At 43.7% G+C, this 25,379-nt stretch overlaps 2 protein-coding genes across 2 annotated transcripts in view; one reads left to right on the top strand and one right to left on the bottom strand.

Moving 5' to 3' along the window:
* pcsk5a (proprotein convertase subtilisin/kexin type 5a) overlaps positions 1 to 13,265 on the top strand; it is a 29,901-nt gene extending 16,636 nt beyond the window's left edge. The window contains exons 29-38 of the mRNA XM_080847993.1: positions 300 to 498; positions 870 to 1,084; positions 2,200 to 2,442; positions 9,485 to 9,718; positions 10,043 to 10,220; positions 10,730 to 10,947; positions 11,245 to 11,345; positions 11,687 to 11,894; positions 12,276 to 12,768; positions 13,146 to 13,265. Of these exons, the coding sequence (XP_080704119.1) occupies positions 300 to 498; positions 870 to 1,084; positions 2,200 to 2,442; positions 9,485 to 9,718; positions 10,043 to 10,220; positions 10,730 to 10,947; positions 11,245 to 11,345; positions 11,687 to 11,894; positions 12,276 to 12,768; positions 13,146 to 13,203 (2,147 nt within the window). The 3' untranslated portion in view covers positions 13,204 to 13,265. The remainder of the gene's footprint in view (positions 1 to 299; positions 499 to 869; positions 1,085 to 2,199; positions 2,443 to 9,484; positions 9,719 to 10,042; positions 10,221 to 10,729; positions 10,948 to 11,244; positions 11,346 to 11,686; positions 11,895 to 12,275; positions 12,769 to 13,145) is intronic.
* Positions 13,266 to 14,890: 1,625 nt separating this feature from the next.
* Positions 14,891 to 24,632, bottom strand: prune2 (prune homolog 2 with BCH domain; the record flags this gene model as incomplete). Its single annotated transcript, XM_080847492.1, has 8 exons — positions 14,891 to 14,921; positions 16,978 to 17,076; positions 17,361 to 17,447; positions 17,740 to 17,871; positions 21,386 to 21,488; positions 23,488 to 23,664; positions 24,058 to 24,264; positions 24,578 to 24,632. 8 exons carry the CDS (start codon positions 24,630 to 24,632, stop codon positions 14,891 to 14,893), a joined length of 891 nt encoding a protein of 296 aa, XP_080703618.1.
* Between the last annotated feature and the right edge of the window lie 747 nt (positions 24,633 to 25,379).

The following is a 25,379-nucleotide window of genomic DNA, read 5'->3' as shown; positions in this document are numbered from 1 at the left end:
CATTCACCCTGTCATTCATACATTCATGGATCTACACGATTATATCAGCCTCTTTGTCTCACTTTCACTTTTCTCTCACATCTATGCTTGCTCACCTTCTCTTTAGCTTTTTTATCTTGCCCTCTCTCTCAATTCATTTTACTATCTCTCTCTCTCTCTCTCTCTCTCTCTCTCTGTCTCCCTCTTTCTCCATTCTCTCTCTCTCAATTAAACCTCTACTAAACTTAAGCCTAAATCGTACTCTCACCACTCTCTCTTTCTCCCTGTCTCTCCCTCTATCCCATCTCCTCCTCCACCAGGTCGATACCTGACCACTGATCAGACGTGTGTGTTGCGCTGCCCGGTGGGTCGCTTTGGGAGTCGTACGAGCGGAGTGTGTGAGGTGTGTTCGGCGGGGTGTGCCCAGTGTGCCAGCCTGCAGCAGTGCCAGCGCTGCCAGTCCACACGCAGGAAGCAGCTCTACCTGCAGAACGGCCAGTGTGTTCAGCAGTGCACCAGGTCAGGGAGGAACGCCGTGTGGTATATGAGTGTGTGTGTGTGTGTGTGTGTGTGGTATGTGTGTGTGTGTGTGTGTGAGTGTGACTGTTTCAAAGAATAACTATCCTTCTTCATTTCTGCAGAATTTTGTTTTGCATACAATATGTGTGGTGGAGGAGGCCTTTACATGAATCTGTGTGTTTCTGCGTATTTGGAAAAGTGTGTGTGTGTGTGTGTGTGTGTGTGTGTGTGTGTGTGTGTGTGTGTGTGTGTGTGTGTGTGTGTGTGTGTGCGTGTGTGCTCGTGTGCAGGTGTGACTGTGTGTGACTTTGAGTGTGTGTGTGTGTGTACGTAAGCCTATTTCAAAGTGTATTCTGTGTGTGTCTCCTCAGTGGCTTCCCGCTGGGCCAGGTGTGTGAGAGCTGCGTGGAGGGCTGCCTGACGTGCGAGCGTAACGCCACACACTGCCTGCGCTGCCAGGAGCCGTTGGTCCTCCACAAGCACCAGTGCCTGGACACCTGCCCCCCAGAACACACCCTCCGCGACGGGGAGTGCCAACACTGCCCCACCGGCTGCCGCCGCTGCACCGGCACCGGCCTGTGTGCAGGTGAGAGACAGGGAGAAGAGAGAGAGAAAGAAGTTGGTTTATTGAACCAGTATTCAGTTCTTTACATTACTGCAGGAAAGAGAGGGAGGAAGAGGGGATTCGGGATAGGATAAGAGAGGGGAGGTAGAGGCAGAGAGAGGGAGAGAAGGAAAAAGTAAAGAGGGGAGAGTGAGACTGGAAGAGAGAGTTTGATATGGAGAGAGGGGCTCTAATTTCTTCTTCCTGGGCACTGATTTCATTGACAGGTAACGAGCAAAGCATGGTCATGGAGTCCATGGCGTGTGAACTAAAGCTATTGCGTGGCTTGTGGGAGCATTGCCCTGACCCATACATGTTTGCGCTTAGGATCTTGCTCACACTATTAAATTAGCAAAATGATTTTGCCAAGTTAACAAATTAACTTAAGTTCATGTATGGCGGACTTTGTCGTTGCTTTGCTTGTTGCCAGTTGCCGGTCAATGAAATCAGGGCCCAGGAAGAGAGAGAGAGATAGAGAGAGAGAATGATAGAGAGAGAGGGAGAGAGAGAGAGAGAGAGAGAGAATGAGGAAGGGAGTGAAAAACAGCTGTGTACTGACACTGAGAGGGAGGGAGAGACTGGTTCACTGACAGAGAACAAAAAAAATGAAGATAAGAATCAACCTCTTCTTTGGAAGAACTGGCTCAACAGGTCACGAGTTGCTCCTCTTAATGGTAAAGGAAGCAGAAAGAGAGACAGAGAGAGAGAGAGAGAGAGAGAGAGAGAAAGAGAAACAGATTAGAGTTATCAAGCAGAGGAGAAGAGGAAGGAAGTACATTGTAGTGTTTATATCAGCATGTACTTAAGACTACCCCCAGTTTATGTTGAGGAGTTATTTTGTTTTAAGTGGAATAATCACCTCAGATGATCATGTCTACAGGTTGCCTAACCCCAGGGTAAGGGTTTGTAACCAATAACGATGTATACTTATTAGTATAGTTTATTAGTATATTAGTATAATTAAAGACAGATACACACTATTATGTATTACTTTGCTTAAGTACACTGTTATGTACTACTTTGCTTAAGTACACTGTTAGAAGTAGTGGATGGAGAAGTGGGGCCCAAACATTAAATCCTTCATTGTGTCTCTAAAGAGTGCGAGGAGTCCCACCTCCTCCATGAGAGCCACTGTGTAGCGGAGTGCCCTGGTGGTTTCTATGGTGACACCGAGGGCAGGGTGTGTGGGCGTTGCCATGGGGACTGTGAGCTGTGTGACGGACCAGGCGCAGAGGAGTGTGACGCGTGTGCAGACCCTGATGCCAGCCTGCAGAACGGGAAGTGTGTGGTCCCATGTCCCGAACGCACATACAAGGATGCCCACACAGGAGAGTGCATGAGTGAGTAAACACACATACACACACACATACACACAAACACACACACAAACACACACACACACACACACACACACACACAAACACACACACACTTTCCCAAATACGCAGAAACACACAGATTCATGTAAAGGCCTCCCACCACACATATTGTATGCAAAACAAAATTCTGCAGAAATGAAGAAGGATAGTTATTCTTTGAAACAGTCACACTCACACACACACACACACATACCACACACACACACACACACACACTCATATACCACACACACGGCGTTCCTACCTGACCTGGTGCACTGTTGAACACACTGGCCGTTCTGCAGGTAGAGCTGCTTCCTGCGTGTGGACTGGCAGCGCTGGCACACACACACACACACACACACACACACACACACACACACACACACACACACACACACACATTACACACACACGCATACATACACACATACATACATACACACACAAACACACACACACTTTATTGTATATTCACTTGCAAACCCACAGCAATTCTTAAACACACACATCCTCCAACACACATATACACATGTGGTCAAAATTACTTACAGACAACTGGAGTGGTACTGCAGATTTATTAACGATATCGGGAGCATTGTTACAAGCAATCCATGTTCATGAAATGTCCCACAACAATGCCCATCAGTCTCTGGGCAAACTGAGCTCTTATACCTAAAACCCCTCCCTCGGACTAATACACTGTGGCCACCTTGTCCTCCACTATAGATAAGACTATTGACATAGGATCCCCTTACCCCAAGTCTTGACTAACTCTCTTAGCTCATCAAACCTTACCCAACAGGTCAGACAGAATACATGGCCACACTCAGTTACCAATTCAATTTATGTTATACTATGGAATCCTATACTAACCTACTTAATTAAATGTGAAACATATATTTTTTATCCCACATTCCCCCCTTGTGGTACTATAGTACCACACATAGAGAAACTATATGTATCATCATTACATTTGATTACTAGCCTTAAACACACATAATAGCAAAACATGGTTACAAATTACTTCCTCCAAGTTATCTAATTATTGAAATGTAACTCCATATTATACATAGAAAATAAAAGAAATAACCATTACTCATGGAAAATAAAATAACAACATGAAATTCCAATTGCCTATCTATCATTTAACCAGGTTTTTTCAAAATAGGGTCAGACTCATTGTACACTTCTGTTACTACCATATTTCCTCTCTCTCATTATTTGGGACTTCTTTGAATGGAAAAACATTTTCATATATTTCAGTTGGCACAGGACTACTTTGAAACGTGTAATCATTTCTGTCAGCTTTCCAAAATACATTGATCATACCACTGGTTTAACCACATAGAATAAGGAGAAGATGGATCCGCCAATCACTAACTACCTTCCACCAGACAAATCTAGTCTCAGATAACACCGTGACCCACTCTCTTATCAGGTCGTAAACATCCCTAAAGTTAATGGGTTTCATAGACTCCAGTTTCTGTTCATGTTGTTTTGGCATGGAAGGCTAAAACACAGACTTTATTCGTTTCACACATCAACAAAACCAAAACCAAACATCTTGTGTTTTCTCAGTTATTCAAAAACTCAAAAATAAATCCTAATCTAGTCTTCGACAGCAGAGCTGACTTGGGTCGTTTTAGACCCTCCTCAGGTAACTGTCCAAATAAAATGAAACAAAAAACAACAAACTTGTAACGGGTATCTAGCTAAACTGAGAAAAATACTTTGATGTGGTGCTAGTGATACTTATGAATCTATCCTGACGTCTGTATTCTTTAGCCTCCTGTAGATTGTTTGCCAATCCTTTCTTATTACCAATCCAATTCAGTTGATGTATTGTTCCAGATTTTTCACCACTCTGCAGTGTGACAGATGTACCCAAGTGTCTCTTTCAGCCCTCCTCACAGTCGTAGATGTAGATAACAGTACTTCAAACGGTCCTCGCCACCGCTCTTGATCCCAATTCGTCCTTCCTTAAATCTTTGATCAGAACCCAGGTTCCTGGCTCAACTGGGTATTTCCTTTGGAAACTTTGTGGAAGGACCGACGCCACCTATTGAGAAACAAAAGACAGAGCAGCAATCAGTCCTCGCATGTAACTAGTCATTGTTTATTTACATCCTCTAAGTTAGGTGGATTAGTAAACCCTGGAGCCGTCAGAGGACGTCCAGTCAAAATTTCAAAAGGACTAAGCCCTGTTGATCTTGAATGAACGGCCTCTGAGGTAGAGAGCTAAAGGAAGTGCAGTCACCCAATCCATCGCTATTGACACTGTAATTTTAGTCAGTTTTGCTTTCAACATTGAATTAGTTATCTCCATAGCACCTGTACTCTGTGGATGTTATGCACAATGGGTTCTGAAGTCCATTTGCAATTTCTCAGACAGCATTTTACTGATTCTGTTGACACAATGTGCTCCATTATCTGAGGTTAGTTTCTTTGGAACTCCCCATCTAGGCACAACATCTCTCATTTAAGCCTTAGCTACTGATATGGCATTTGCATGCTTGACTGGATAACATTCAGGCCATTTTGAAAACATCTCCACTATGACCAAACAATATTCATATCTTCTGCATTTGTTCAATTGGATGAAATCCATCATAATGTTTTCAAATGGATTTTTCAGGTGATGGGTGATGCCCTTCCTTATACTCTCATTGTAGCAATACATAGCTGCTACTGTAGTGAATCCTGGTGCAAAATAAATTTTGTTTGCTACAAACATAGCATTATACATACTGTAATCCCATACCTCCCATAAATAGGGTGACCATAACCCCATATTCAAATTTTTGTCATATACCCCCCTTTTGCGCACTGAAAATCAAAAGTGCGCACAAAGCAACAGGGCTAATAACATGTATGAAGTTACCATGTGGCCATCATAGCACCTTCATATTTTATCATGCCCGCAGTTTATCCCCTTTTTTTCTCAATGGTCTTATCCAATAAACTAGTTTCATCACATATTACAAATTTGCCTTTTGCCAAATTCCATGCTCACACCAAGGTTATCATTTCAGCTGCTTGAGCAGAAAAACTTCCTGTGAGGGGTGAGTTTATCATTTCAAAAGGATTCCCTACAGAGCACCTGTTCCCCCCCTTCTCCGGACTCCAGTTTCATAGATGATCCATTAACAAACAAGATTAAATCAGGGTTAGAGACAGGTGTTTCAGAAATGTCAGGTAAATCACCATTCTCTGCTATCGGCAGCAGAGAAGCTGGATTAAGTTTTGTGCAACGTGTAAGGGTCAGATGAGAAAGGGTTAATATCACATGCTGATAAGTTAAGAGACGCGCCGGTGTGAGATGTGCAGTTTTTCTTTTTTCTTGTAAAAGCAATGAATGTACTTTATGTGGGACATTCACAGTTAGTGAATGCAACACTACTATGTCTGCACTACCTAACACTGCACTGGCAGCCGCTGCAACTGCTTTTAAACAAGAAATCATTCTTCTAGTCAATTCTTCTAATTTGTTTAAATAAGTATACCACAGGTCTATGCTGCCCCCCATATTGTTTACATAACACCCCCTGCATGTAACCTAATTTCTCACACATAAACAAATTAAATGGCTGGTCATAATCCTAACGCCTATCTTAAATCAACACAAACTTTATCAGAGTTGTCAGTCCAAGTCAATTAGTCAGTCAAGGTTTTACAATTATTTGCACATGCTTGGAGAGGCTGTGTCCTCTCTGTCTAAGTTAATATCCAAGCACAAAATGTCTCAGAGTTGCTCTTTCCTCAGCAGACAAAGTTAAAGTCTTTTGCTGTTGTAAATAGGTAGGTTCAGGTTTTACAAAGATATGTCTTTGTACAGTTAAGGAGCTCCATTTTTGAAAAAAATATGCCTCCAGAGAGGATGAATAAAACAAATCAGGGGTATGTTGCATAGACACCCAATTATTAGCATGTACACATGCTTTAACCAAAAGTCCACAATCACACTATCCCCTTTAGTTTTTTCCCAAAGGCACATGGGGAGAAAAAAAACAAAATAACTCAGACCAGGTTTCAGGTCTATTACAGCTGCAGCGTAGCTTTTGGTCATAATAATGCCAGCTATGTCAATATTCTTTAACGATATTATTGACTTGGTACCATTTTTCCGGATTTGTGATATCTGAGAAAGAATTTGTCACCCATTGCAAACACTCTGGAAGTTCCTTATCTCCCTGGACCAAGACTGGTGACTTTAAAACTCCACTCCAAGTTGGGCAAGTTATCTGATAATACAAACAAAAGGGACCCCTCTAAACCAATACCATTATGTGTGAGTGAAATAGTAAGCTGTAGTTTACACATTAAGTCTCGGCCCAGTCAATTTTCAGGGCAAACACTGCTGAGGATGAACTGGTGTTGTAATGCATTGTTCCTATTGTAGTAATATTGGAGTAAAAACTGACTTTGCTATCCACTGACCTGATGCTCCCATAACTTTCACTATTCTGGTACTTTTCATACACTTTCCACTATCCTTCTTTCCTAACATACTAATACCTGTCCCTGTATCAATCAAAAAAGAAAAAATATGTACATTCTAAGAAAGAGAGAGTTTCGGCTGGGCTGCAGCATCCAGACAATCCAATCAGTAAATCCGAAGTGTCAACAAAAGGTCCCAGTGCCCCAAGGCCTGCATTTTCATGCTGTGATCAGACAGGAGGTTGAGAGCGCTGTTGTGCTGGGGAACCCCAGTCTTGCTTCTTTTTATTGTTTCTACAACTGCGTGCTTTATGTCCCATTCTTCCACACTCCCAGCATTCCATGTTAGTGCCCATCTGATTAGCCTCCTGGTTCCCTCGGCCATATCCTCTTCTCACTCCCTGTCCTCCCCTTCCCCCCTTTCCTCCTGCACTTTGCCCACTTGGTTGATAGTCACTGAGTGCTTCACCATGAAATACATCTTGCTTCTTTTGGTCACTCTTGTCTTTACTCCTCTCATAATTTTCAGCATATTGTAACAGTTCATTGGGAGGTACAGTACTCCAAGTAACAAGATGATTCTTAACATAGTCCATGAGCTCTTGAGGCAAAGGTGGCTGGGGTAAAAGTGGCTGGGGTGAGGGTAGATATATCAAGGCCCAAGTACCCTCATTGTTGGGAGGTCTGGGCTGAGTAGGGAGTGGGTCTGTTGGTTCTGGTTCATTCTTCTGCACATTTTCTGCTGTCATGTCTGTAGTCCTGTGGGCAGCCATTTCCCCTCTCTCTTCTGTAAAAACCTTTCTTTCCCTCTGCTCTCTAGCTTGCTTTCTTTTCTCTTCTCTATCCATTGCTTCCTTCTCCCATTTCCCATACACTTCCACTTTCCATCATAGCCCTACCTTCTTTTTACTTTCCTACACTTACGTTTCATTCTTTCCCTCTAAAGGAAATTTCTCTTCTACACATTCAGGTCCATATTTTTTTATACATGTCCCTCAAACATCCTGGTCTCTCTACTCCTCTAGGTGTGTTAATAGTTTTACTCTTATTATTCCCCATATTTGCAGTGTCCCAGTGATATTTTTTTTTTCCCAATTACCTCACGCCTAAATCAGAGTAAAGCAAACAAAGTGTGACAAATTCCTTAACAAATACCCCACATTTCCTACCACTCTACTGGCAGGAAATATATGCATATCTTCCACCTCTCTTAGGCAGGATTACCGTCTGCTAATATCCCAAGCAGGCTTCCGCTTCTACCTCTATCTAGGTAGGATTTCCTCGTCTACCAAACCCCTTGGTAGGATTTCCTCGTCTACCAAACCCCTTGGTAGGATTTCCTCGTCTACCAAACCCCTTGGTAGGATGACCAGTGCACACAACAACCCTATTTTACTAGCATTTGTTAAAGTAAAATTAGGGACTCACCACAGTTGTCTGTGACCACCAAGCTGGTGATACCGTATCCAGGTCACAGGAGGAATTCCTCTGGCCAGGCTGGGTGCCGCTGGAGCATGTCTTTGTTGCTATCGACGGCCTTCTCCCAAAGATCAGAAATAGATCTCCCTTCATCTGTGTCGGGTCCTGAGCCTTCGGTCTTCCTCGCTGTTCCTCGGAGATAGGTATCCCACTTCTGACACCATTTATGTGGTCAAAATTACTTACAGACAACTGGAGTGGTACTGCAGATTTATTAACGATATCGGGAGCATTGTTACAAGCAATCCATGTTCATGAAATGTCCCACAACAATGCCCATCAGTCTCTGGGCAAACTGAGCTCTTATACCTAAAACCCCTCCCTCGGACTAATACACTGTGGCCACCTTGTCCTCCACTATAGATAAGACTATTGACATAGGATCCCCTTACCCCAAGTCTTGACTAACTCTCTTAGCTCATCAAACCTTACCCAACAGGTCAGACAGAATACATGGCCACACTCAGTTACCAATTCAATTTATGTTATACTATGGAATCCTATACTAACCTACTTAATTAAATGTGAAACATATATTTTTTATCCCACACACACTCACAGACAGACTATGTATTTTAGTTTAACACTGGACAAATACTAGAAATACTGAACCCCTCATAACTCTTTCAAACACCTCATTCATATTTATGATTGGGCCTAAAGACTCATTTCTCATCTTGAGCCTTCATTTTGCTGTGCGCTTCTATGTTTTATTCATAGCACTCCAGTCTTGATTCTTTATTAATGGCAGCTTGACAAATCATTTCCATTGGCAAATACTGCACACATCATGGCCCTTAGCTGAATTAAAGGACTTTGGGCTGAAATCCAGTCTGCAGTCTCAGGCTCAGTCTCAGTCTGCCCCACTACTGTTCTCCTCATTGACTGTTCTTGCTCAGCTCTTCTCACCCTCAAAAGTAAAAATACATTTCTGAAACCAAACTTTTTAAACTAAATTAATAAGCAAACATAACATTAGCATTCCCATGATTAGCTTCACTCCCTTTCAGTGTGTTGCTATTGGAAACCACCTCTAACTCCATTCACCTCTTCCTTCCTCCCTCTCTATCTGTCCTCTCCCCACCTGGCCTGGTGTGGCACCCAGACTGCGACCCCTCTTGTCACCGCTGTTCCGCCCCTTACGCCACCTCCTGTACCAGCTGCGCGGAAGGCTTGAGACTGGACGCCCACGCCCGCTGTGCGACCCTCGCCACCTGCCCTGCCCGCCACTACGCCGACCAGAACGGCGAGTGCCACCAGTGCCATAAGTTCTGCCAGCAGTGCTCGGGTCCGGACAGGAGCCAGTGCCTGAGCTGCAACCCCAACCACTACCTGCTGAGTGAGTTCCATCCCATAATACAGTGATCACGGCGGTTCTTATGAATGCCCTCATGTTCCACCCCATTCCATTATTTACACTCAACACTCAAACCCCTATTTAGAGCAATATCATGTCAACTTATAATGGCAGATTCAAAAGAGGACATTATCAAGTTACTAATAACAGTAATACTTATAACACCTCTGTTAATGGTTGATACTATGACAGTCCCGTTGTAAATGTAATCATTGAATTAATGACAATAAGGCATGTTAGTAATAACCTAATCATGAAGAAGCTTGGTCCCTCTTGGTTTAAGTGTTACATTCATGTTCGACTCAGACGGCAGTTGTGTGGACGCCTGTCCTGTGGGGTCCTTCAGGGACCAGAGCCAGCAGACTTGTGAAGTATGTCACCCGTCCTGCCTATCCTGTGTGGGGAGACACAGCCATGAGTGCCTGGCCTGCAGACCAGAGCTCTTCAGGGACAGCAAGGAATGTGTGGAGACCTGCCACTCCAGGTAACTCATACACCATTAGCACAGAAGGGAGGAGAGGAGGGGCAGGAAAGGAGTGGAGGAGGGGAGAGGAGGAGAGGAGGAGAGTACACCAGGAGACCGGAAGAAGAAAGGAGAGATGAGATCACAGAGGTAGCCTACAGGGCTGTAGAGGCAGTTGCAAAGACCAGTTGCACCTACAGACCATATGGTTAGGTATTACAAAAAGATTGCATCCACAAAAGACAAAAATAAAATTGCCATTCTTATTTAGCCATTCCTATTCGATTATACTTGGTGCTGGCTCTTGTAGAAACGTGCGTATACACCACAGAAAATAATTGCACAGTGGCTACACATAATGTACTAGTGCGCCAGTGAGAATCAACACATTCCAAACACACACACATTATGTTGTGCTGACTCAAAAAGAAGAGTTTCAGCTAGCCCTGCATCGTATTGATTTGCTTCAGTAAAGATATTCCTCTAATGCACATGCTCTCTCTACTCTTCTCTCCCCCACCCCCTCCCAGTCACTATGGTGACATGTCCACGCGGTCATGTGAGCCCTGCGATGTGAGCTGCGCAGAGTGTTTGGAAGCGGGGCCTGACAGCTGCCTGAGCTGCCGAGAGGGCCAGGTGTACCTGAGGAGGCAGGGCCAGTGTCTGCACAAATGTCCCCTGGACCACTACCAGGACACTCACCACAAGACCTGCGAACCCTGCCACCCCTCCTGTAAAACCTGCCTCAGTAAGACATGGCCTAATATACCATAGCATATCATAGCATAGCGTAGCGTAGCATATCTTGTTGTCTCGTGTCGTGTTGTGCCACATTGTATCGTATTGTATCGTATCGTATCACGTTGTCAGTGTAGTATTCGTCAGTTGTTTAATTCAGTATCTAAATCTTCTATCTAAATTTTTCTAATTCACAAATCCACCCACACTTAATTGAGATTACATGGCTCAGCGCATGGCAGGAATAACCTTCTAACTGTTGAACCTGAATGTTTTTATGTTAATATTATTTATCATTGCTCAACAGTTAAAGGAGCTCAGTCATGTGACTCCTGTCATATAGGATACTCCCTTGTAGTGGGTGCATGTGTGTCCCAGTGCATCGTGGGAGAGTTTCCAGTCGTAGAGGTAAGGACTGGTGAAAAAGATCTGCTGTGTTCATTCAGTGGTCATGGTAAAACATGCAGTAAAACCTGATATATTGTCTCAATACCTCTTTTATTACTAAAGTTAGCAGCCATAAGTTTGCTTCTGAAGGTTTTATATAGCACCTCTATGGCAATATTTATTAAAACTATATTATAAAATGAATAACGTAGGTATAAATATATATTTTTATGTATAAATTTCACTATATTACTGCAATTACTATTATTATTACTATATTACTAATAGCTTGAATGATGGTAATCATTACACCATGTTCCTAATCCCACCTGTGCTTGACCTTTCCTCTCTGGTGCCAGCAGCAGCACTCAACTAACAGGTGTGAGAGTTGCCATGACTCCTGTCTTGAGTGTCGGGGGCCGGGCCCCCATAACTGCACGCTGTGCTCAGGTCAGTCCATCCTGACGGTGGAGGCCCGCTGCCTGCCCTGCTGCACTAGGGAGCAGTCGGGGGCCGGAGGAGAGGAAACCCCCACGCAGCAGGAGTGTTGCAACTGCACTGAAACCAAAGGTACGACAGAGGGTTGGACAGGGGGGGCCAGGTTTGTTTGTGGTGGATTTAGCACCCATTTCTTTTAATTGGCGCATTTGAACCAAGACAGATGCTGTAATCACATCTGCCTCTGCAAGAGTAGTACCCAAGAAGCACCCATGACCAGTTTACTGTATGTCTGCACTGTATTATAAGTTGCTTGGGATATAATCATTTTTAATAATGATAATATATAATATAATAAAAATGATAAGCGTCTGCTAGACGGAGCCACTTATTTGTCACTTGAATATTGTTATCCTGTCCTCCTCAAAGTAATCTGTAACATTTTCATAATCATTACCATCATTGTCTCCATCATCATAATCATCTCCTTCTCCTCTGGCTCTCCACCCGCAGGCGAGTGCATCCTCAGCACCAACTTCGCCTTCCGTAACGAGCCTGAGGATGGCGATGACGACGAGGAAGAGCGGGGCAACCTGGCGCTCTTCATCATCACCTGCATCCTGCTGGTGCTGGGCCTGGGTGCCGTGGCCGTCCTCATCCGCCGCTCCCTTGCCAAGGCCCCCAGAAAGCCCGAATTGGTTCCTGGTCGCGGCTACGAGAAGCTGTCCAACAGCAACCGCTATGGTGGCGGTGGGGGTGCCACGTCCTTCTCTTCTGAGTCCTACAGCACTGGAGGAGGAGGAGGTCGCTTCCGGGAGGAGCAGCTTGTGGACCTTAATGATAGGTCGAAAGGCCACGGAGAGGATGATGATGACGATGAAGATGAAGATGAAGATATTGTGTACATGGGGCAGGACGGGACAGTGTACCGGAAGTTCCGTTACGGGCAGCTGAACGATGATAACGAGGATGAGCTGGAGTACGATGATGAGAGCTACACATTCCGGTAAACAGACAAAAACTTCTCATTTAGGCCATTTCTCCAAAACAAGGAAGGCAGTAATACAATGCATATCACAAACATGTAGCAAATGGAAAAGATGCAGGGGGGCTTTTTCTTAAAGATCCTAAAACAGGGTCTTCAGTTTATGACATGCTTAGTGGGTTTTCTTTTTTAGTAAATGTATTCTGATGCAACACATATATCCAAAATCTGAATGTTCATGCCCAGTTAACCTCATTACCATTAGGTAGCGAAGCCTAGCTTCTGTAACCAGGCCTAACCTAGTTTTCTTTCTAACTTACGTAGAGGCTCAAGCTTCATATCCTCTCTCGTCGAAAGTCTCTTGTCCTGACCATAGGTTGAATGTCTTCCTTTTGCAGGGCAGATCCTTTCGCTGACAGTCAGCCGGACAAGGCCACCAGTCCACAGATGGTGTGAGAGTCCCAGGACGAAGCCCGTCTAAAGGATGGCGTCCCGCAATGCCTTATTTAACACGTTAGTCCACCCGAAGTGGACAGCACAAAACTCATTTTAGCATTGGCTTTGTGATTGGTTTCATTTATTTCTGTGTGAGCATATATGTACTAGCTGCTACACTGACAGCTCCTCTGTAAAGTTTCCAACCTTTTCATATGATCTGACGTGGCAGAATTTATGTTGCTTTTGTTTGCTGTCAAAAAGTGTTTTTCGTTTTTTTTGTGCGAGCATATCCTTTAGTCTGTTTATTGTAATAAAAAAAAATGGATACCATTCCTCAGTGCATCAAGAGGGAGTGTCACATTAAAATAACACACAAGTGCAGAGTGTTTACATTAGAACTGTATTTATTGATATAGCTTTCCATTCTTTTACAACACACCTTATCACACAACTGGAGAAGGCCTCTGGGTCCAAAGTACTCATAGTTTCTCATCATTTCTCTGTTTAACTAAAGGACCAAACATCTGACATTGTCTGCTAGAGGACATGCAGTGGCATCCACACACATTTACACACATACACAAAACACACGCACCCACGCATAGACATACACACCCATACAAAGACAGCCAAACAAACACACACTCAAGAGAAGTGGAGATTGTGCTTAACAGCTATTTTTTCCCTGTCCCCCCTTTGAGGTCATTTCCTGTTTGCAGGAGGAGCGTGAGAGACAATAAAATGAACCACACACACACACACACACAAATGATGAATACTCAAGCTAACGCACTCACACACACACGTCAGACAATGACAAAGGAACCACGTTCACGGACCCGTCAGACCTCAGAAAAGGCATGCTGTCTGAATGTACTGTATATGGACAACTTGTTCTATTCGTATCACTAAACACGGCATACACTATTACTGGGACCAAATGGTTCTGCTAAGTAAACAACTTACACTGAAAGTGTGTCTCTTGATGGTACTTATGCTCAATTACTTAATGTTGTGATGTAAGCTGTTGTTTTGAGTAATGGACCTTTCTGGATGACCATACATACATACAAGTTTAATGACCACAGCAGTCACTGACAAGTTCAGTAAGAAGATTGATTAATTCAGCTTTTTTTTTCCCCCAGTTACAACTTTGGCCTGACATAAAGATATAAAGTACGGGCAACAAATTGTACATCTGAAATTGCATTAAAGGGTGAAATCATAGACCAGGAAAGAAAGGTCCGTGGGCGAAATGCTACAAGAAAATTATTGCTTTGATTTCATTTCATGCACATTTCATGGAACAACAATGACAAACCTATCCAGGGAGATTAAGATTACACATTTACTGTTTCACAAAAAAATGTTGTGATTTTTAGTACGGAAAAGTGGCCTCAATGTGTCAAGCAAGGTGTTGGTGTAGCCTCTAGATTTTTTTTAAGTGCCATTTAAGATTGATGGAAGTAGTTGTCTTGTAGGTTAGCCTCTGATGCTTCATGCTAACAAAGTGGAAGTGCTTGACGTGGTCATATCTCAGCCAGTGTGTATGATGCCGGCCACTCAAAATGACTTATCCTGTGTGTGTGTGTGTGTGTGTGTCTTGTGATTATTGCATCCACTTCAGTGAGCAACGACCAGGGGCTGGAGAAAAAAAAAAATCACTTCCGTTGGAGATCCATCCAACATGTGACAGCCTCCTCCATTAAGAGCTATTCATGCTGGACGCTCCATTTCTGCACACAGGGAGAGAAACTCATAAATAAGAATACATCACGGCCTTCTGAAACCTTTTGATAAATGTTAATTCAATATTTTTTTTAAGTTTGTTTCCCACTGTGAGGTGCAGTATGTCTAGGGTGGGGTGCAATAGGTGTTACTTAAACTAGCCTGAACCTCTTGAAAGGAGGAAGTGGGTGATTTAGAGCTTGTTGGAGATGCAATAAAGGTGGGGTGAATCGGGTGTCACCCTTCAAGGGCGTGTTAAAGAAACTGATAGTCTAAAAAGATCCCCGAAAGCAAGCCGAGGCTGTGATTAGGAGGTTTAAGGTGCGAGAAATCTTACTCGGGTTGTGTTGGCGCTGCATCAGATCCTTGGAGAAAGGCATTGAATCTAAAACAAAGAAGTGAAGGGCGGCAACTCTCATTTGGTGAGGGCAGATTTATCATGCAATGGAGAACGCTACCTCCACAACAAGCCGGATCAATGAGGAGAGCTTCTACAGCAGTAACACCACAGGCATAGACTCAAGAGTTTACAGACTGCTACATACCTTACTGTAAACACGAACCAGAAGCCTATATTACTGTTCTGTTCTGATGTTAAGTCCTACTGATAGATCATGCCAAAAGAAGAAGTAAGGTGGGGGGAAAACCATGCCTGACTCAAACATGCAGAAACACACCAGGAGCCCCAGTGATACTTACTTAGAGCTATCGGCAGAGTCCTTTAGCTCCTCGTCAAGTCTTGGAGAAGACGGAGAAAAAGCAAGAAGGGCAGAGAGAAGAAGTCAGGACACCAGTGGACAATCCACAGGCACACAAAATCAATTTATAAACACCTGTCAAGCAAGGCTATTGGTTTCATGCCACGGCCCAGATCATTCAACAGGAAATGATGATGGCAGGAGTTATTATTCAGAGAGAAAAAAAACAACAGTGTTTCCTGTTAACACATCCGATCTGTAGTCACATCGGGAGCAGTTACTATGGTAACCAGCAGCATATTCACACGTCTGACTGGCACGTTCACACCTAAAGTGATTTTAAGTTTCAAGGAAAACACAAGCGCTCCTGAAACTTCCCACTCTACCCAATCTTTATTCTCTTCCACAAGAGAGGACTTCAAACCTTCACAATAAAATATGGCATAAATGTCTGTTTTAGGGCGCCAGAGATATCAGTTAAGAGCCAGATGGATCACTTATTCGAGATAAACGATGAATGTGCTTCCTTAAAAGAGGCGCTCAGTAGGAAGTGCCTCACAGCTGCTGATATCAGACAAGTAATGAGTCAGAGGCTTGCATGTTACCTGTTGGATATCACAGAACTACTTTCATCACATTTGATGAATGAACCAGTTTGACTCCAATACATTACGTTTTCTAATAGAGATACAGAAATTCTGCTTTTAAGTATGTGTGTGTGTGACGGAGAAAGAGCGAGAATAAAAGAGAGAGAGAGAGAAAGAGAGCGTGAGAGAGAGAAGGAAAAGGGTTGTAAGAATTTAACGTGCATTTCTGCCTGTGTATGTGTGCGCGTGTCAGCGTGCGGACGTGTGTTTGTGCCAATGTGTGAGTGAGACAGTGTGTGAGTGAATGCACTTGAGCGTGCCCAGGCCTTACTGCCGCCTAAGTGCAACCTGACTCCACTGCTGCAACCCGAGGCATCTTGAGTAACACCTAATTGAGGGTTCTCATTGTGGCTCCACAATAATGCCATACTGTTAGAAAGGATTAACACGCTCACACTCACTGCATGAAGCAATATGAACCTCAATGCCAAGCATAGCTTCAGGGCAGACGATCATGCTCCAGATCTGATCTAACCTGATCCATGACCAGATGATATTTAACTTACAACTACCAAAAACATGCCGAGTATGTTCCACAGACAACCATGTTGTTCATTGTATTTTTACAATTGTATCTGGATAACGAGAAAAACAAGGATAATTAGGCGCTTGAGATAGCTTGTTGACCTTTCCCAGGGATCTAAGGATATGTCTGAGATGACATGCCTGTGATAATAAAGGGCCGTGTCATGGGCAGGAGCCTGGGTTAGCGTCCTCACCTCATAATACTCTCTGGGATCTGGACGTGCTCCATGGGTATGAGCTCTTCTAGCTCTGCCAAGGTGTGGACATACTTGATCTTGTTGCTGAATTTGGTGCTGTGGAGAAGGAATGTACACATGCACACATGTATTCACACACACACACACACACACACACACACACACACACACACACACACACACACACACACACACACACACACACACACACACACACACACACACACACACACACACACACAAACATTGATGAGCCTGCAACAGAAGTATCTTTATCCAATGAATATTTTGGTTGCACTATGCTAGCAATTGAGTGGGAAAGCAAAGCAAACCTAGTCAGTTTGTATAGAGACTAAATTCAATATTAGCAGTAGACATACCTGATGAATGGCCTTGTGACGGCTAGAATAGTCCTGATGAACCACGATGGGTGAACAATGATGAAGGACTTCAAATTCTTCCTCAGTCTGAAATAAACAAATAATTATACAAATATACAAACAAACAAACAAATCAATCGAACAATACACTTAAACATATATCTCTGACATTGCACTTTATGTAGCTGTTTGTGATATGTATATCTATATGCTTTAGATGTCTATATCTCCATATCTCTGTAAATGGCATAATGTTCTCTCCTGTCATTCATCAATACACTAAAACATGTATCTCTTACATTGAATATTATGTTGCTATATGTGAAATAGACCTCTAAAGCATGTAAATGTATATTCCTTTATAACTGGCATACTGTACCTCCTGTCAATCATCTGGTAGCATCTCTTGAGCCAGCCCAGTCCAGGCATCCTCCTGTGAGGAGTGGCTCCGTTCAGGTAGACAATCATGTAGTCCTCGGCAACCATTAGCTCCAGGGTGCTGATCACATACCTGCACAGGGAGACACACAGCAGGTTATGTCACAGTTATGACACACAGATACGTGTGTGTCTGTGTGTGTCTGTGTGTGTGTCTGTGTGTGTGTCTGTGTGTGTGTCTGTGTGTGTGTCTGTGTGTGTGTCTGTGTGTGTGTCTGTGTCTGTGCGTGTATGGTATTGTAATAATGTGTTATTTGTGTGGAATGTGTTTAATTGTGCGGAAATGGTAATATATTTATTTACACTGATCTTTGATCACAGGTAAGGTGGTGTTACTTCAGTTTGTTTCATGTTTTGAGAGGCTTAGAAGCGTAGGGCAATACAAAGCAGTACTCATTTACAAAAAAGCACAGTAACAAAGAGTGGCTGCTGATGCTGTCTTTGGAATAAGAGCTTATTAAAGCGTGGCTATTATGACAAAGAGGCACTTTGCCTCGCTGTGTATTGTGACTGATTGTAACAAATGTCTTTGACATGCTCACTATATTCTTGTCCAAATGAAGCTATGGTGAGTGAAAATGAGATGTATGCGGCAATATATATGAACAAACTGAGAATGGGAAACATCAAAGACATGAATAGTGGGTGGTAACGGCAGCTTAAAAACCAATGTGACAACTCTTTCATTAAGGGACGAAAACCATACTAATCTCCACCCACGGCCAACAGCCATCCCTTATACTACGGATGTAAAGTAATCTCCTCATTTAGCTCATCTGAAGAGCATTTTATGCAAAACTACCACAGGAGCATGTTTTCAGTTCCAACAGCACTGGATTGCAACCGTCTGCATGTACTCCGTGTTATATATAGTTTGTATTATGCTCTGAATTCAGCTGAGGTGAAGGCAGGGGTTAGAGTCGCACAGTTCCACACCTACCCAGCCAGGATGAGTCATCTGTGTGAGATGGAATGAAAATCCCAGCATAGAAAGAAGCACTGAAAGCAACCCCTCAAGGAATGACATTAGGTGGCATATCAGGTAGGGCCCTCAGGGGCTGTGCTGACCAGCTAGCAGGGGTCTTCAGTGACATCTTCAACCTCTCCCTCAGCCTATCTGTACTCCCCACCTGCTTCAAGAGGACAACCATCGTCCCTGTGCCTAAGAACACCAAGGCCAGCAGCATGAATGACTATCGCCCGATAGCACTGACCTCTGTCATCATGAAGTGCTTCGAGCGGCTGGTCAAATCATTCATCTGCTCCTCACTGCCACCCACCCTGGACCCTATGCAGTTCGCGTATCGATCAAACAGGTCTACAGACGACGCCATCGCCCTGACAGTGCACACCGCCCTCTCCCACCTGGAAAAGGGGAACTCGTATGTGAGGATGCTGTTCATTGACTACAGTTCGGCATTCAACACCATCATCCCCTCCAGACTCGTCTCTAAGCTCGTGGACCTGGGACTAAACACCTCCCTCTGTAAATGGATCTACAGCTTCCTGACGGGGAGGCCACAGGTGGTGAGACTCGGTGATCGCACGTCAGCCACAATGATCACAAACACTGGCGCCCCCCAGGGCTGTGTGCTTAGCCCTCTCCTGTTCTCCTTGTTCACCCACGACTGTGCAGCAATGCACAGCTCCAACCTCATCGTGAAGTTTGCTGATGACACAACCATCGTAGGCCTCATCACTAACAATGATGAGTCAGCCTACAGAGAGGAGGTTGACACCCTAACAACTTGGTGTCAGGAAAATAACCTCTCTCTCAACATCAGTAAAACTAAGGAGATGATAGTGGACTTTAGGAGACGGCTGGGGGTGGAGCATACACCCCTTCACATCAACGGATCTGAAGTGGAAAAGGTCAGCTGCTTCAAGTTCCTAGGGGTCAACATCAGCAATGATCTCACCTGGTCTGCCCACACAGACAAGGTGGTCAAAGCTGCCCGGAAACGCCTCTTCTTCCTGAGGAGACTCAGGAAGTTTGGCATGAACCCAGACATCCTCACCAACTTCTATAGATGCACTATAGAAAGCATCTTGACTGGTAGCATCTCAGTGTGGTTTGGGAGCTGCACAGCCATGGACCGTAAGGCCCTACGCAGTGTGGTCAGATCCGCTGAGTCCATCATCGGCAGGAAACTCCCTTCCCTTCAGGACATCTACCTCACAAGATGCCTCAGAAGAGCTGGCAGGATCCTAAAAGACTGTCACCACCCATCCTTCAGACTGTTCACCCTGTTGCCTTCTGGTAGAAGGTTCCGAAGTATCCGGTCTCGCACCCGCAGACTGGAGAACAGTTTCTACCCTAGGGCCATCAGACTCCTTAATGAACAATAATGAACAATAATGCACTCTCATCACTTTACACTCGCCACTTTACTCCTTCACTGCTGTTTGCACTACATTTGCAATATTGCACCACCCACACACTTGAAGTGTCTTTGTCTCTGTGTCCAGGTTATTATGTTTAAATATGTTCAGTATAGCTAAAAATATCATGTAGGTATGTTTATCTGTTTAGTATCTGTTTAGTATGTGTATTTATGTTTAGTATGTGTATCTATATTGTATATTTATTGTTTATCTAGTAGGTCACTACTATGTCTTTTCATATTTTTTATCTAATATTCAGTACTTATTGTTAAGTTATGTTATATCATGTTGGAGTACTTATATGTTTATATGTTATATGTTATGTCTTGTCATGTTATGGTAGTGTGGTATGGTGTCCTGTCCTAAGAATTTCAGTGCCCAGTCCAACTCTGTTGTTCTGTGTACCTGACAATAAAAGACTTGACTTGAGGTGAGATATGAGCTGAGAGTTAGCCGTCAGACCAGACAGTCTTCACAGAGGAGTTTTTAAGCTATTATTGCTGCAGCAGATTGCTTCATGTCCCAAATCCTACCTTGCTACACAACACAAGAAAGCAACTATGCAATTTACAAACCTATTTTCAGTTGCTAACTATACATATCTGCTATGTCCTGGCTAAGGACAAATAGCTCAAGTGCAGATTGTAAAGAACATACTACCAATGACAACACATTAAAGGCTAGGAGTTCACATTATACATATTGCTGAATCCTGAATAGTGTTTTCCCAATATTGGAAATGTCTGTTGTTTATCTTCTGTTACATAAAAACACCTGACCCACAGTCTAGATTCTCCAGGAAGAACTACAACCCACATGCAAATTTTCCCTCAACCCTGAGTTTCGTGGAGCCAAAGCTCTTTCAGTTATCATCGTATCTATCAACTTTTTTCAACTATGGCAGCCTTAGTCTTACAAGATAGGTGGCCCATTCAAATTCCAGACCAAACCAGCTCCACCAGTCCACACTTGGACCACACTCCCTCCGTCTCTTCCCGTTAAGGACACTTCTTTCACCTTATTGAGGGGCATTCCAAATTTGCTAAAACCCTTAGGTGAACATGAAAGGGCTCTACATCCCACAAAACTACAACACACAGAGTGTGTTCACACAGCTCACACTCACACAACACACCCCGCAGCGAGCAATGGGCCCTCACTCACACAACACACCCCGCAGCGAGCAATGGGCCCTCACTCACAAGAAAAGGTTCTCCATGACCTCATGATAGTCCTCTCTGTCACTGTCAGGCAGGAAGCAAGCGGCGAACACGATGATGGCATTGGCGCCACTGCTGTAGTAGCCTAAGGGAAGAAGAGCAGGACGGGTCACTGGCGCTGTGCATAAGGAATGTAGGAAGGAATTAGGGAAACAATTTAGAAGATTTAAAGATGGCTGTACAGACATATGAGCTGTGCATTCCTGCAAAACACTGATGGTCAAACTCGAAAAACAACTAGAGAGGCAGTGTGTGTGTACAGAAGTCTTTTGTTCTAGTGAGTGACACAATTTTGGTTGAAAGCATTTGCTTATGCAAAATGCATGTCATGATACATGTAATGTAAGTGCGGCAATTGTGCACTGTGCCACAAACTTATGTGTGGCTGTGCGTGTGTAGTTAGCTGTGGCTTGTCTGAGGTGTGTTTGTTTGTGCATACATATGCATTTGTGTTTGTCAGGAACTTGTCTGCACTGTTTTCGTGCTCAGCTGTCCGTGCATATTTAGGTGTGTGTGTGTGTGTGTGTGTGTGTGTGTGTGTGTGTGTGTGTGTGTGTGTGTGTGTGTGTCTGTATTTCTGTCTGCTTATATGCGCTTATTTTCCCATATATGCAGATGTATGCCTGTGATCTCTCCTCCTCTGTGTGTATGTACATCTGTGTGTGTTTGGGGGAGGGGGGGGGGGCATATAAATGCTCTTTATGTCAATGCATGTGTATGTCTCTCTCTACCTTCATGGGAGATGACCCTTGTGTAAGGCTCAAGGCAGTGTGTATGTGTGTGTCTGTGTGTGTATACAGTCCTGCTCACCATTATTGGCACCCCTAGTGAATATGAGCATACAGGCTATAAAAATATGTCTTTGCTGTTTATCCTCTTGGTCTTCCACTCAAAGTATTCATAAAAATTTTACCATTTCATTGAGGTAAAACAAGTAAAAGAAAAAAAATGTTGACATTAAATAAATATTCTGACCATTTAACTCAGTCCCATCGAAAGTCTGACTTCCATTTGGCAAACTGTAGGCACTTTAGTTTGTTGTTGATTGACAGCAGAGGCTTTTTATCTGGCAACCCTCCAAAACAACCTGTGGTGATGTAGGTGGCGTCTGTTTTGGAGACTTTCTGACCCCAAGACTCAACTAATGTCTGCAATTCTCCAGCTGTGATCTTTGGAGATTATTTTGCCAGTCGAACCATCCTCCTCACAGTGCGTGGGGTCAATGTACACACATACGTCGTCTTTCAGGCTGATTCTTAACACCTCCTTACGCTTTAAACCTCTTTATTATTTCCATGATATTGGTATTTTCAACTGGTACGAGATTTTCTTGTGTCCATTTCTTGATTTGTGCAGCTCAACAACTTTTCATCGCACATCGTCACTGTGTTCTTGGGTCTTTCCCATTGTGATGAATGACTAATAGAATTTGGCCTGTGTCACCACATATTTGTAAGTCAGTGGAACAGGAAGTCATGGTTAACCTCTTAAGAGTTCATAATTAAACAGGTGAACTTAAAAATGTAAAACATGACTGGAAATATACTTAAGTTAGATTTCAATTATAAGATTTTTCTAGGGGTGCCAATAATAGTGGCACACATGTTTTTGGGAAAAAATATTTATTTCATCTCAACCGTAGTTTTTTCTTCAATAAAAAGGTAAGATTTTTGTGCTTATTTTGAGTGAAACACCAAGAGGATAAACAGCACAGACATATTTTCTCATAGCCTGTTTGCTCATATTCACTAGGGGTGCCAATAATGGTGAGCAGGACTTTATGTGTGAGTGTGTGTGCATATGTGTATGTGTGTGTGTATGCGGGTGTGTGTGTCTCTCTCTTCCCCAATGGAAAATTACCCTTTTGTAGGGCTCAATGCTCTTCAAGTTGATAAGAGGTGTGTGTGTGTGTGTGTGTGTGTGTGTGTGTGTGTGTGTCTGTAAGTGTGTCTCTCTCTCTACCTCCATCGGAGATGACCCTCTTGTAGGGCTCAATGCTCTTCATATTGACATGCTGTGTGCATGTGTGTGTGTGTGTGTGTGTGTGTGTGTGTGTTTGTGTGTGTGTGTGTGTCTCTCCCTACCTCCATGGGAGATGACCCTCTTGTAGGGCTCGATGCTCTTCATGTTGATGCGGTGCTCCTGCTCCCCGATGACCACCGTCCTCCAGAGCTTGGCATCCTGCAGCTCCTCCTCAGCACTGGTGGTGGGGATGGGCTGGACCGCCTCCCGGCCCGCACTCCGGCTACTCGGTCTGGGCTCTGACGGGCGAGAGTCGGCTGTTCAGTTTTATTTTTTTGATTTTAAAGCCTTAAAGGCTCATTGTGTGAAGCGTGGAGTGCAAATGTCACTGCATAATGATTTACAGTGTGAACAAGACTCTGAATTGGCAAACATTTGCTTGTGTTAGTCATTTGCGTGTGTTTGTGTGTTTACAGAGTGTACAGTGAGGGCAAATCTAACCTCAGGCATATGACCTCAGCATGGCTATGCTTGATGCATTTGTGTGTGCTTTTGTTTGAGTGTGTTTGTGGGGGAGGGTGTGTGTGTCTGTGTGTGTATGTGTGCAAGTCAATGTGTAAGTATAAAATGTGTGTGTGTGTGTGTGTGTGTCTATGTGTGTGTGTTTGTGTGTGAATGAATGTATCCCTCACCATCCCAGTCCATCTCATGGTCAGTGTAGTCCAGGATGTCAGCCTCATCAGGAGTGTCCAAATCGTCCACGTTTATGTCCAGGTCATCGGGTGTGTCAAAGACGTCATCCTCACTCTGGTCCAGAGATAGACTGATTCGGGGGGCGGACAGCTTCTTCCTGTGAGAGGGGGCAGCCCCACCCTGCAGGGGCAGGGAGGTGGGCGGGGCTGGGCAAGGCGAAAAAAAACAAAGATCATTGGACAGTGAAAATGCGGACATCATCATCCGTGAGAGACTGATGATCATTGTATGTTAAACTTCCAGATTAGCATATATGCTGCGCTTAAATTCCAGATTCCATATTCTCTATTCTGAGATTCCAGAATTGGGAGTTTAACAATACCAGTATAACACCTACACGCACAGGTGACTGAATCGTCAAATTCAGATGGTTGATACGATACATTAGAGCAGGGGACTTTTGCCTCCTGCCACTAAAGAAATGAGGAGAAATAAACCCAACAAGTGTGAGTGCTTTACCTGGTCTGCCTTCCGCCCCCTCAGAACTCATCTTGCGTTCAGAGGGCTGGTCCATACCCCGGCACCCAGGGGGACCTGTGGGCAGAACCACCACACACAGGCTCATACACAACACTTCACTTAGCACAATAGGCCAGAACCACCACACACAGGCTCAAACACAACACTTCACTTAGCACAATAGGCCAGAACCTCCACACACAGGCTCAAACACAACACTTCACTTAGCACAATAGGCCAGGGGACTCAGGAAAACATCAAAGGTTTGTCAAGGCAAATATGTAAGAGTGACCCATATTTCTATTGTAGGTTTATAAAATCACAGACTTCTTCCTTTCAACTTCATACTTCAGTGAACTTCAGCTACCCTAAGATATCTTTTGTGGATATATAAAATGGCTCACATTTTATCATTAAGCTATTACAAAGGGTGAAAAAACATGAATATAAATGTGAGGTTCTTATTTGTATCTGGGGTGAGCTAAGGCAGAAAGCAAAGATAATGCATCTCCTTTCACAAATAAAATGCAGTGGCTCAGAAGATGAAATACGTACGACTACTTAAACTGCAATGGCAACAACACATTTCCATTAGTTAATTTCTTCAAAACAGTGTGTTAGCCTTTGTAAACTCCTCTGTCTTCTTCAAAGCTCAGATGCAGCTGCTGTAAGTGTCCTATGGCTAATTGCCAATCAAAGGTAACTTCCTGATGAGAAAATGCTAAAGGTCTGAAGGAAACCTCCCCTAAAGATGTGCTTATGATACGTTAGTACGCATTCACTCCCAAGATTGTTTGGATTC

The sequence above is a fragment of the Sprattus sprattus genome, assembly GCF_963457725.1.
Source record: "Sprattus sprattus genome assembly, chromosome: 11".
Lineage (NCBI taxonomy): Eukaryota > Metazoa > Chordata > Actinopteri > Clupeiformes > Clupeidae > Sprattus > Sprattus sprattus.
This window is presented reverse-complemented; position numbering and strand designations above follow the sequence as displayed.